The 12,294-nt window shown below is 39.7% G+C and overlaps 2 protein-coding genes across 7 annotated transcripts in view; both read right to left on the minus strand.

The window, feature by feature from the left end:
• CEMIP (cell migration inducing hyaluronidase 1) overlaps nucleotides 1-12,294 on the minus strand; it is a 147,940-nt gene that overhangs the window by 74,100 nt on the left and 61,546 nt on the right. Inside the window, exons 1-3 of one of the 5 annotated variants that reach the window (XM_088472940.1) lie at nucleotides 10,329-10,383; nucleotides 3,465-3,571; nucleotides 862-1,002 (exon numbers count right to left, since the gene is read on the minus strand). In XM_088472940.1, coding sequence (XP_088329066.1) covers nucleotides 862-1,002; nucleotides 3,465-3,571; nucleotides 10,329-10,333 — 253 coding nt within the window. In that variant the 5' untranslated portion in view covers nucleotides 10,334-10,383. The other 4 variants (XM_088472943.1, XM_088472942.1, XM_088472945.1 and 1 more) reach the window with 4 other exon arrangements.
• Nucleotides 3,517-12,294, minus strand: part of LOC148523700 (cell surface hyaluronidase CEMIP2-like) — a 102,121-nt gene continuing 93,343 nt past the window's right edge. Inside the window, exons 23-26 of one of the 2 annotated variants that reach the window (XM_088472939.1) lie at nucleotides 11,439-11,599; nucleotides 11,161-11,270; nucleotides 10,329-10,518; nucleotides 3,517-3,571 (exon numbers count right to left, since the gene is read on the minus strand). In XM_088472939.1, coding sequence (XP_088329065.1) covers nucleotides 10,370-10,518; nucleotides 11,161-11,270; nucleotides 11,439-11,599 — 420 coding nt within the window. In that variant the 3' untranslated portion in view covers nucleotides 3,517-3,571; nucleotides 10,329-10,369. Of the gene's footprint in view, nucleotides 3,572-10,143; nucleotides 10,519-11,160; nucleotides 11,271-11,438; nucleotides 11,600-12,294 lie in introns of those variants that run through there. The other variant, XM_088472938.1, reaches the window with a different exon arrangement.

Here is a 12,294-nt window from a genome sequence, read left to right on the forward strand (position 1 = left end):
CACACCATACATTATGTTATATAATTATTTGTAATGCGATGTGGGGCCTGCATATGCTATAACAAATCAGCATTTTGGCAAAATGAATAAAGCAAGAACAGTTTATAGCAAGGTCATTCCATGTCAGGTGGACCAGGTGTACCCACCTGGTCATCTCTAATTTTGCTAAAACATGAAGGTTGGAATATGTCATACTAACTTTGGGGATATTTTAGTTCACAATATACAACACGAGGTGTGGCTATTAAATATCGAGACTGTATTTAATAATAAACCATACTGCGTGAGTTAAAAGGGAGTGGGGGAACATTAACCTTAGACTATCTCAGAACGGTATTGAAAGTTTCACCTTGGTCCCATTCCCAAAAGCAGAACTCGTGTGTCTTTATAAAACTGGAATTTTCATCTAGAAACTTGCACAGGTTAATTTACATTAGTGCATTATGTTGGCACAGTTTATTGGGTTCCCAGATCAGCCAAAAAAAAATAAAATACACAATTTCCATTGCGGTGATTTGGACGCTGTATGATTGCGTGGTTTCTGAGCAAGAGTATTTCATATGTGTCTGGTTTAAGATGGCTGACCTGTCAATACTACTGGTAATAATTGATACATTAGAGTAAAGTTCACTCACCCTGTTTACTGCGGCCATTAGTAAGCCTAGCTTACATGTACAGCTGAATCTGATTTGTCTCAGCAGTTAGAGAATCAACTTATGAATTTACCAGCTGCCAAAGAATCTGGTCCAGCTGATCAACAAAATAAATACAGAAATGAATAAAGCCACATTTTGTGCTGAAATATATGCCTTTTGGGATGCGTCCCTGTAATATAAATATTAGCAGAAATAGCTGACTTACCCCCATTAGTGATATGTATGGAGTGTACAGTTACAGACGACTTAAGGAGGAACTTTTTGCTCACGTCAATGGTCACACGATTTTGTTCATTCTGCTCGGGGCTCCATGGCTGTAACTCGGGGTCTTCATGCGGGCAAATTCCTAGCATAACAAAAATAAAGATATACGGCGATTATAGTGATATTTGCTATGTGCTGTTACAGTTAATACGGTCTGCACCACACTGTACAAAAATACACATAAGAAACCAAACGAAAAATCTGGCACGTGGACGAACTAAAACAAATATAATTATGAATTTATAAGAAGAGATTATGGTCTCTGTTTATTATTAGCAGCTCCTTTCTAACGATGAAATATCCCACATTATGAAAATAATATCACAGAGGCAGCTAAGCAATTATGCAATGTAGTGTACACATTCTCAGTATGAAGTCAGCCGCAGTGTGGTCCCATTAGGCAATGGCTCGTCTCAGTTTATGCTGGACAAAGGTTCACAGTCAGCAAATCTCTCAGTTCATCCACATGGACATTGCCAGTTACTAAACCTTATCAGTGTGAACAAGTCTAGTAAAATAGACATAATAATACATTGTAATGCAGCTTCCCTCTAACCCCTGAGAAGACCAGTTGCAATATGTCAGTATTTTTCAATGGCCTAAATGGAAATGACTTTCCTTGGCCAAGTCAAATAAAAAAACAGAAAAAGAAAAAAGAAGATATTTAAAAACAAGAGCCAATAACGATCTAACACCTAATACAACATTGGTAGAAACTTAATTTCCATAGCAGGAAAAAGCAGCCATGAACATTTAAATTCCAACAGTCACATATTTTTAGTCATTTACAATTGTGAGTGCTTCAATTTTTACAATAGTCAGCAAGTGTACAATGATTATGTCAGTTTATATAGTGTAAAAGTATTAGAAAAATATATACATATATATATCGTATTGCTGCATACATGAGCCACATTTATTAAAACATCTGAGATCAGGCGAAAAATGGGAACAAGTGCATTGTTTTATATTTATTGAGGCTTTACTACCCAGAAGCTAACAGAAAGAGTCTTCTCAATGGCATGTATATATGGGATACGTTTAATATCCTGACAGCGGGGATTAATAGATATCAGAGGACACTGACATGTTCCTTGACCATATAAAGAGTAAAAAAGTAAGTTCCAGGTTTCTTCTAAAATCCTTCACTGGAAGTAATGAGTACATTATTTCTTAAAATATTAGATTTTTTTATTTTTATTTGGACAAAAAAAAGTGGCTGGTATGGGGATATATATCTGTATTAACATAGCACAGTGGGGTGTAAAACACATTCTTATCTTAATTTAAAAATAAAAAGTAACATTCAGTTAGGAGTCTATCACTTCCAATTATCCATTCTTCAATCCACTAGACATGATGCTAAGAATCTTTGGAACTTACACTGTCTACTTCGGGCAGCAAACTGGTGTAATGGTTAGCTTGCTGCCTCACAGAACTGAGGTCCTGGGTTCGACTTCGTCCCACAATTCAAAAACACACTGGTAGGTTATTTGGCTTCTTACAAAAAATGAACACTAATGTGTATGTGTGTACATGTGTTAGGGAGCATAGACTGTAAGTTCCACAACGTGAGGAACTGATGTAAATGCTGCGTAATATGTGTTTTGTGATTATTAGTAATAAAAATAATACTTCAAAAGATATTGCTCTACTAAACTCCTTTAGTTAAAGTTATACAGCATGTTCTACAATAAGTATAGGAAAGTTGCAAGCTTTAGTGGTACTGAGCTGCCTTTACAGTTTGTTTTTATCTTAAATAATATAATTCAGCACCGCAGTGGTCTTCAGTCTGCTGATATAGTTATTTTCAAACATTTTTCTTTATTTGCCTGCATACCTTGTGATGACTTTAATTTCCTGGTTTCCGCAACCTCTGAATTTTGCTAAGTACTCTGGTTTTCTCTTTGAAGCTAGCTTCACTGTCTGTGTTTTTTTTCTATTAAGCATATCTTCATATCATCAAGTAGAGTGGTTTATTTTTATCACCCTGTGTTATGACACAAAGCTGTTCTCAAGATACAGTAGAAATGAAATGAATGCAGCGAGGACAGCAGAGCTATGCCATAACCCAGGGTAATAAAATAAACCGCCCTGCTGCATAGTAAGGGCGAGTAAATATTGAAGTCAGAAAGTTAAAGCAGTGCGTTTAGTGAATGTTGTATGTAGGATGGTGTATTCCAGTGAATGAATAAAACTTGTTTGAAGGTGGATAGTCTTTCCTTTTATCAGGTTCTCTAACAGAGCTAAGACTTTTTTTTTTCTGCAGAGGTCGGACACATTTTTGTAAGAAGGTACAATAGTAACAGTAGGCATGGCTGCCGATAAGTCCTATTAAAGGGGATAGGAGGGAGGTGGTGTGGTATAAAGTTCAGACTACATTATATTTTGAAACTGAATTAATATATATCTATTGAAAGCTATTAATTGATAAATTGTCCTATTATTTACAGGGGATATGTAGATTTCTTCTTTCTATCTGAAGATTTCCGGGATAAACCTCTTACTTGTTCCACAGAATTTGCTTTTGAATTTTACACTAACCTGTAATCCCAGGCGTAATGATCACCGCACACAATAGGAGGCGCAAAGTTAGCCCCACGCTGCGCACACACATGGCTCTTGCAATGGACGGCCTCAATTCCAATTTCCTAAAGAACACAAAACACAATCTTATCAAGTGGCAATGTTTTAAAGTGTGTATCAATCAGCTTTTATATCACTTGATAAACCCAATTAGGTAATAGGGGGCATGGTTTTTTTGACGAAAGGATTGCCCAAAAATGTACAACCCCTTTAATGCATTAGTGGATTGAGGCCAACGATTACAGAAGTGGGCCCTACAACCATTTACGAAACCCAAAGGGTAATATACATCTGTACACAGAACTACTTGTGCATTATGCTGTGCAAAAACATTCCTAACATTTTCTAGATGTTGGAAAGGCAGATATCTGCTAAGACTTGGAATAGTGTTACACAGAGCCGTAACTAGACTTTTTGGTGCCCTGTGCCAGGAAGAGCATTGGCGCCCCCCTCATTTTTCAAAGGGACATAAAGCACCCAAAAAAGGGGAATGGCCTCATGGGTAAGGGCCAGGGAAGAGATAGGGGAGGTCAGGAGATGCTGGGGATGAAATAAGAGGAAGCAACAAGCGAGAATGATAATAAACAGACATTTGACAGGCCCAAACAGCGCCCCCTGACCTGTGGTGCCCTGTGCGATGGCACCGGCCGCACTACCCTAGCTACGGCTCTGGTGTTACATCTTGATCTAGTTTTAGGGAAAATTTACTAAAGTGCGGGTTTATAGAAGTGGAGATGTTGCCAATAGCACCAATCAGATTCTAGCTATTATCTTTTAGATGGTGCTAGAGAAATGATAAGTAAAATCTACTTATAAAAACCTGCACTTTAGTAAATATACCCCTTAGTGTTAGAACTTGGGCTTGGACCAAGCATTGAGCTGAAGTTTGTCTAATGTTAATGCTTATGGTGGGCTCAGATTAAATAGATTGATATGGATCAGAGATGTAATACAATACAATTCAGCTTCATATTTATTTTAAGTTTAACAGTTGTTAATTTAAACCAGGAGACCTTAGAATTACCATAGTGAAACAACATTAAAGATTCTTCTCTTTGAAAACTAGAAGACACTCGTTATTTGGGGGGGGGGGGGGGTGAGAAAGCTATTTTAGTGCCTTCCCAATACAGGCACTATTATTGGAAAGTCTCTCTGTCCAAGTGGGCACAGGGCAAATGCCAATTAAAAAGAATACAAAACCTCTAGACAGATCAGCAGTCACTAAGGTTATGGTAGACAGTTGTGTGGTACTGTGAGCCACAAATATGCAGAGCAAGTTTCTCAACATCTTATAATGTCACCATCTTATAATGTCACCATCATCAAATCATGGAGAGAGGACTCTGCCAAGTAGACGCAAAGGGGTATATTTACTAAAGTGTGGATTTTTAGACGTGGAGATGTTGCCCATAGCAACCAATCAGATTCTACTTAGCATTTATCTAGCACCTTCTAGAAGATAATAGCTAGAATCTGATGAGCAACATCTCCACTTCTAAAAACACACACTTTAGTAAGTGTACCCCAAACTATCACCCCATCTGACACACTGCTCTCAGTGATGTAAGGGAGTCCGATGATGAAGAGTCACTGACACAGCCAGATAATAGTAGGTGTCATGGAAGCTTGAATTAAGAGCTTGTAAATGATAAATGCTACATTGAAGCTGATTGGTTGCTAATAGCAACTTCTCCACTGTTCTACATCTTCACTCTATTCACTGCTTTATACATCAAGCCCATCATTTAAAGTCAGACACCAATAGAATACCACATGCTGCAAAGTATACCTGGAGTTCATGCAGCTGGAGGCATACATAGTAACAATTGCTAATATGCAGCATCTGTCTGAGTCCTGCGGCCTGAGTAATACATAGGAGCCTTCGTCCCCTAACTGGCCAGGGAACACTAGCTGGAAGACTGCTACCTGCATCTGTCTTTTCAGTAAACACCTAATTAAGTGTCTAATGTTTCCCTCACACGCGCTCTCTGTGCATGACCCCCTTAGCTGGAAGTCTGTTTGCTAAATTTACACTTTTAGGAATTTTGACTGTTCTGGTTTCCAGATATGGGTTTCTTTAGTCACATAATCCATCTGAGCAAAATATTTATGTAGACCAGTAATCATTTTCTCTGTGGATTAGTCCGAGCACTGAATCTTGCACCAGTCACATAGTACTGCATTCATATCGTAAAGTACATATCACCAGGTTAGCGAGCAATAATGCCAGCTGGGTCGGGATATTGCTGGATGAGCCCTACTAAGGCATTTACTAAATCCATCCTCGTATTCCCCAGTGGGTAGGATGCTTTATTCAGTCCGCCTTGGAAAGACGCCTGGCAGCAACCTCTGGATATATATTCGGATTCCTGGCAAGACCAGTGTTGTCAAATGATTTCCAGCTGTAGAAACTCATCAGTAAGGCTACATCCCAGCACAAAGGACTGGATACTCTAATGTGAGGGCAGTAAAAGATTCAGGGTGTGTGAGAGACAGGTTACATTGGGGGGTGGGGGGGGGGGTGACCTGGACTTAAATTCAACAATTAAACCTATAATTGCTAAGTCAATCAAGTGCATGCAAATATACTGTATATGCATTGCCAGGGAATAACTTCAAATGGACGTTATCTCAAAAACACTCAAGTAATCATGTCATAAATGCTAGGGAGTTTCTGAAATGACACCGATTAAGAAAACAATGTATGTCATCTAAATTTATCAGCACTCTTTCTTTTAAAGTCATTGTATTGAGTAATTGGAAACACTCTGGTCGTTCAGATTAGCCATCACTCTCAACTGCACCATTATTAAAATGTCTCCTAGGTGCTCAGAGATATTTCACGTATGTATTTAGACACATCTGCATGTAACCTTTGTCATTGTTTAACCTTAAACAGTAGTTTTGGCAACTTCATGTACATTTTCCATTGGGGTTAATGATAATAACTTATGTTGTCTCTCACAGGGATAGCTTGTGCAATGCTTGGAGTAATGGCATTCCTGCTCAGATAATACAGGAAACGTACAGGCTCTGCTATTTATCATCTAGCTGTGCCTTCATACAGAGTACAGGATATTGTTAAGGCTTTCAAAAATAAGTAAAGAAGCCCTTTCTTCTACTCAAAAGGGAAATGGAAACTTAGGGCCTGATTCACTACCGATCGCAACTGTGAATACAATAGCGATTACGTACACAGTTCAACTGCGAATGTATGCTAATCCATTGCGATCGCTATGCCGCCGCAACACAACATAAGGATGCCCATTTTACATTACACACATCCGTAATGTTTAGTATGACTGCAAAACCATCGGTACAATTGAGTACCATCGCAGCCTCACGCACACTTGCACAAGGTCAGACCTTACTCAGAACCTGCTAACTTCAGCGCACGCTATGAGTCCTTAAGCTGAGTAAGGCATCGCAGTGGATAATTTATGCACTCCCCTGCAATGGCGTTGAAACGCACTGGCACGCCTGCGATTCGCCAACCACCCCTCCGTCACCTCCCACAAACGGCACTTCCTATCACTCACTCTGCGATGGGTCTGCGTAGTCACTGAGATTGCAGTACCGATCGCAGTGGCCGGTTTGCGCATGCGCGCTGCGAATGCATACGCATGATCAGTACGCAGCAATCGGCTGATTGCATGCGTATAAGCAGTTGCGATCCAAGCTGAATCAGGATTGGTAAATTATTTAAAAAATAAAAGATGACATATATGGTATTAAAGATTATTTTAAGGCAGTCTATTCAGCTGTTGGGGAACTACAAGTCACATAATGCACCGTCAGTCCAAAGTTGTCCTCCAGATGCCGGAACTTTTATCTACACAACAACTAGTTTAACTTAGTTTTAAATACTGCATATCAATGTTTATGCTAAAATTAGTCAGATTGTTTTTTTTATTTGCTATTAAGTTATATAATATTTTTGTCTATAATCCAATATGGAGTGTAAACTATAATCTAGTGATCAGACTATTACTATTGCTGGCGCTCTATATCGGATTGAACAGAGCAAAATATTGCTCACAAAGGGCCTGATTCAGAGGCGCACGCTAACTGCACGCTATGCTGGTGTTCATGTAGTTGAGCGATTAAATGCTAGTGCGCATGTGGAAAATATTCTGAAAACCCCTACGGTGTATGCGTTACCCTGTATGTACGCACAAATGCACTGTTGCATTCGGCTAGTATCAGAAACAACAAGGGAAAACCGTGGGCGTTCCTGGGCGGTGACTTGGAGGTGGCCAACAGTGAGCATTAAACAATCTGTCGCGTGGGCGTGTTATGGGAGTGTCACGGGCGTTTCAGTTAGAACTTCTGCGTTCTCAGGCGCTCAGCTGCAGCCACAGGGGCCATGCTGAGATGGAGATACTGCACCTGTCATAGTGCTGGTGCAAGTGTAGATAGTGCACGTGATAGTGCGCCGATAGAGTGATGTGAAGAATCACGGCGGTGTTACAGAGTGCATGGACACTGAAACTGGGTGTATCAGAGTTTACTCATTCATATGCTGGCTAGTGCTCCAGGGGAGGCAGAAAGTAGTATTTTCATATTATCGCCTCTGCGGTGCGCAAAAAGACTCAGCAGTGACGGCGACTGCGTGCATCTCTGAACCAGGCCCAAAGTAATAAGACAATGCTAAAACGAGACACCTCACCAAACACATTATAAACAAAAATGTCAAAATGAATACAAGAACACATTGCTATTTTTTTCTTGAGTGGTAAATATTTACCCAGCTTTGGAATGTGTATAACTTGATGGATGACGCAGCCCACGCTAAGTGTCAGACACACGTGTCCTCAGCATTGTACACATGTTATCAAACCCTCACGCACAGAAAACAATTGCAAAGCTCCGAGATGCAGGTGAAACATTAACTTTGGACAAGTAAAGAACATATTTTACAGCATGTATCTCAACCATCAAGTCCTTGTTCTTAAAAAAGTAGAATACATTAATCATACCGGCATAAAAACCTGGAGCTAGAATCTGGCATTGGCTAGGTCCAATAAACAGAAGGAATGTGATAAAATAAACAACCCACTTGCTCTCTGAGTACATTAAATAGTCAAGTGAGAGAAAACACAGTGCAACATGGTATACACAAATCACATACCTGTGCAATGCTCTGCCTTACATGGATCTTCTGAACAACCCAGAACGAGCCTACCTGGCACACGTCAGGCTAAACACATAATGATCATAGATGACAGAGATGCTATCGCTGAACAATAAGTGTTCTAAATTCTCATAATCCTCATGCTTAGAGCTCTTCACTATATAAAGATCTCAACTCATGAAAACACCCATCTCAGACTGAACTTCGTTCCTTCCAGTACCATCAGGTGTAATCACAGGACTGTGATCGAAAACTATACTGTTAGGCAGACAGCTCCTCTCTGTCTGTAATTAGTGCTACAGACTATGATTTCAGAGAAACTCCTCCTGTGCTCTTCCTCATCATAGATCCATAGGTACAGTATGCAAGCTGCCAAAACCATGATACCAGATAGCCCACAAACACCTTGCTGGGCTCACGTCTGTCATGGTGAGTGAATACCTCAAGTATGTAGATCGACCACAGGATGAAATCTGATATTGAACACATGTAACGCTGACTTGTTGTTAGATTTGGCAAAATCTGCATGAACATGTAGAGAAAGGCTCAGTGTGAGCTAATCCCATGGAAGAATGCAAGAGAATGTACACAACAAATACCTAACTGAAATATAACATAGAGATATTATAAACACCCAGGAAGGAAAGTGCTGGAGATAACTACAACAACACAAAGTGGGTGGCACAGCCCAATGGGCAGGTGGGGCTTTATCAGACGATGCTGGATGCAGGGAGTGCATGCAGATTGGGAAGGTGTAACAATAAAGATAGAAAAAGAGCTACACAACGCTTCAAATTTCAAGCTCTGATTGAGGAATTCAGAGCAAATTTCCTGGTACAATGTTGTTTTTAATCATTTGATCTTTGAAAACTTCACATTTAGAAAACCAAAACTATGGGGATAAATCTATACATTGCACAGATTTACATTGTAAACATTTTACACCCTTCAAATGTCTTTTATAATTACTTTTTTTTGCTTGAACACTGATAAAAGACTATTGACATAATACTGTGAGTTGTTCCGCAAATGGAATGAGATTGACGCATTTCTTATTAAAAGGTAACTCCCAAGGTGACCACACAGAGAGGACAGATCAGGAGTCATACTGCAGAGTAGTAGATATGGATTGCCTTCATACACAAAATAACAATGTAGTATAATCACAGCTTCCATATTCAAAATAGGTTTCATTACCGCACAGTAACATAACTCTTAAAGTTCTCATCTGACACAGCGTATATATAGAGAACCAGAGAGGAACCTACCGTAAGTGTAATTTAACCATCTCACAACCACAGTGCATAACATGTTAATAAAAGTGTTGTCTTAGTATAAAGCAAGAATGTCCTAACAAACAACAGGTGAACAAAACCATTGTTATCTTGACTGTATATCCTCTGATAAACAACTAGTAGCAGATGGACCCATTTACTAAAAGCAGGTGCAGGTTTCAGACATGGCTCTGGATAATGAATACAATAGCAATCAGATGCATTCAACTTACAGAAAGAGAAAACATTTATTTACTTACTAGACTATATATAAATATATAAACAAACATGACAATATATAAAGGGATAATGCCTGGTCTAAGGCTCATAACATCTTATTGGCTCAGCTAACAAGAACAGAGCTGGAAATCAGGTATTTCTGAGAGGAAGTGACCATTTGTGGTCTGCGCTGACCACATGGGAAATAGGGCACCAGCTGAGAAGTCTTTTCATTGCTAAGGTCTAGTAGTTGGACATCTGTATTCAGCCAGCATCAGTGGCAGGTAAAGGTGTATTGATGAAGATCTTTTCTCTGCACTGTTATTAATGATTTTAATCCAGGATGGGGTGGATAGTCCTTTATAACCAACCATGGCAAAACTACCTGGAAGAAAATAAAAGATTATAAAACAGATTCCGGTTATTACAATGTGTCCTATTTTCATGGTTATCTGTGTCTATCACACCTATTCCGAACACTGGTCTGCAGGGCTGGACGTGCATAATTGGAGACTGTAGGCACTAATTCCACCCCAAAGTCACACCCTTTTTTTTCTACAAAATATTCCTTAGCATCGCCTGTCCTGTCACAATGTACAGTACAATAATTCAACCCTCTCCTCATGGAAACAAGGTGGTATTTCTTATTCACTAAATTCAGCGGTACGAGTGATGTCGTATTCTGCCCCTGAATGTCATGATCAGTGCACTAATCTCCTGAGGTGACCTCTGCTGTGAGAACATTCTGAGGATCCAGATGGCTACACGTCGTTTTGGTGGTTTTCTTACACCTGGGAACACAGGGATGTGCAGTGGATGAAGAGTGACAACAGAAGGAACTCTGACTCTAGTGAAATACATGGTAACTAAAAACGCTGAGATATGTGTTGTACCAGGATAGAGCTGCCACTCAGTCCGCAGCCCCTAGGCACAAGCCTACAGTGCCCAATGCTAAATGCAACTCTGCAAGACTAGTGCCCACTCTACAGGTCATGTCAGAGAAAAGCGGCTCACTTCAGCTCATTACCTTTTGTATGAAGCTCTATCGGTTTTGCTGATCCCAGTTTGGTGAAAATAGACATTTCAGATTCAGAAGCAGTGTCCACAATATCTCTAGAGCAAATGAGAACTACAGACCTAGGACATAAGAACATAAGTTGACCTTGAGCACCTCCAAATCTGATGCAGAATAAAGGATTATGGATGTGGTTAGAAGTAACACTGCGTTTCTGTGGTTTATGTCGGCCTTTGTAGACCATGTAGTGTATGTGTTATCCGTGACACCTGTAGGTGCTCTGTACTTACCTCTGTTTCATCGATGTTTGAATATAACTGGACATTGCTTTTGTTGTGCTAACATCACTGATCATTTCAAAATGTCTCTTGCTTACAACTGTTCCTGAGCACGCATCCAACACCAGTAAGAAAAGGCCTCTCCTCTTGAACATGAAAACTTCTTCGTCAACCTAGACGTAGAAAAACAGTGTGGGGAGTTGCGCCCAACTTTATACATGTGCATGAAACAGTTCAGAATAAATAATAAAGTGTTTTATCCGATGTTTCCATGTGCAAAGCCTTCCAATAAGGCAAAGCAATACTTCCCCAGAATTGGGGCATGGCCACACTCACATGTGATTTCCCAGGTTAATTAAAGTATCAGGCTTGGTCAGAGCTTGAAACTTGTCATGGTGGCTATGGCAAAAGTATTCTTCTGATATCAATTATTAGGAATTTATAGTGAGCTGAAGCATATTGTAAATTTGCACTAGTAGACCCCCAGGGAGGCTCGGGCCTGGTCCTTGGTGACTGCCTCTACACCACTAAAAAATGGAAGTGCTTATGTCACATAACTTGTACATTGGTATGCAAGAAGAAATTATTACATGATCACTGCTCATAGCTTCCAACAAATGTCAGATGAGTAATATATGTATGTATGCATAGGAATAACTATTCCCTATACTGCATGTACAGATTTGACCTCATACACCTAGGGGTATATTTACTAAAATGAGAGTTTTTAGAAATGGAGATGTTGCCTATAGCAACCAATCAGATTCTTAACATTTAACTAGCATCTTCTAGAAGATAATAGCTTTTATCTGATTGGCTGCTATGGGCAACATCTCCACTTTTAAAAACTCTCACTTTAGTAAATATA

This window comes from Taudactylus pleione, unplaced genomic scaffold (assembly GCF_031769625.1).
Source record: "Taudactylus pleione unplaced genomic scaffold, aTauple2 ptg000129l, whole genome shotgun sequence".
Classification (NCBI taxonomy): domain Eukaryota; kingdom Metazoa; phylum Chordata; class Amphibia; order Anura; family Myobatrachidae; genus Taudactylus; species Taudactylus pleione.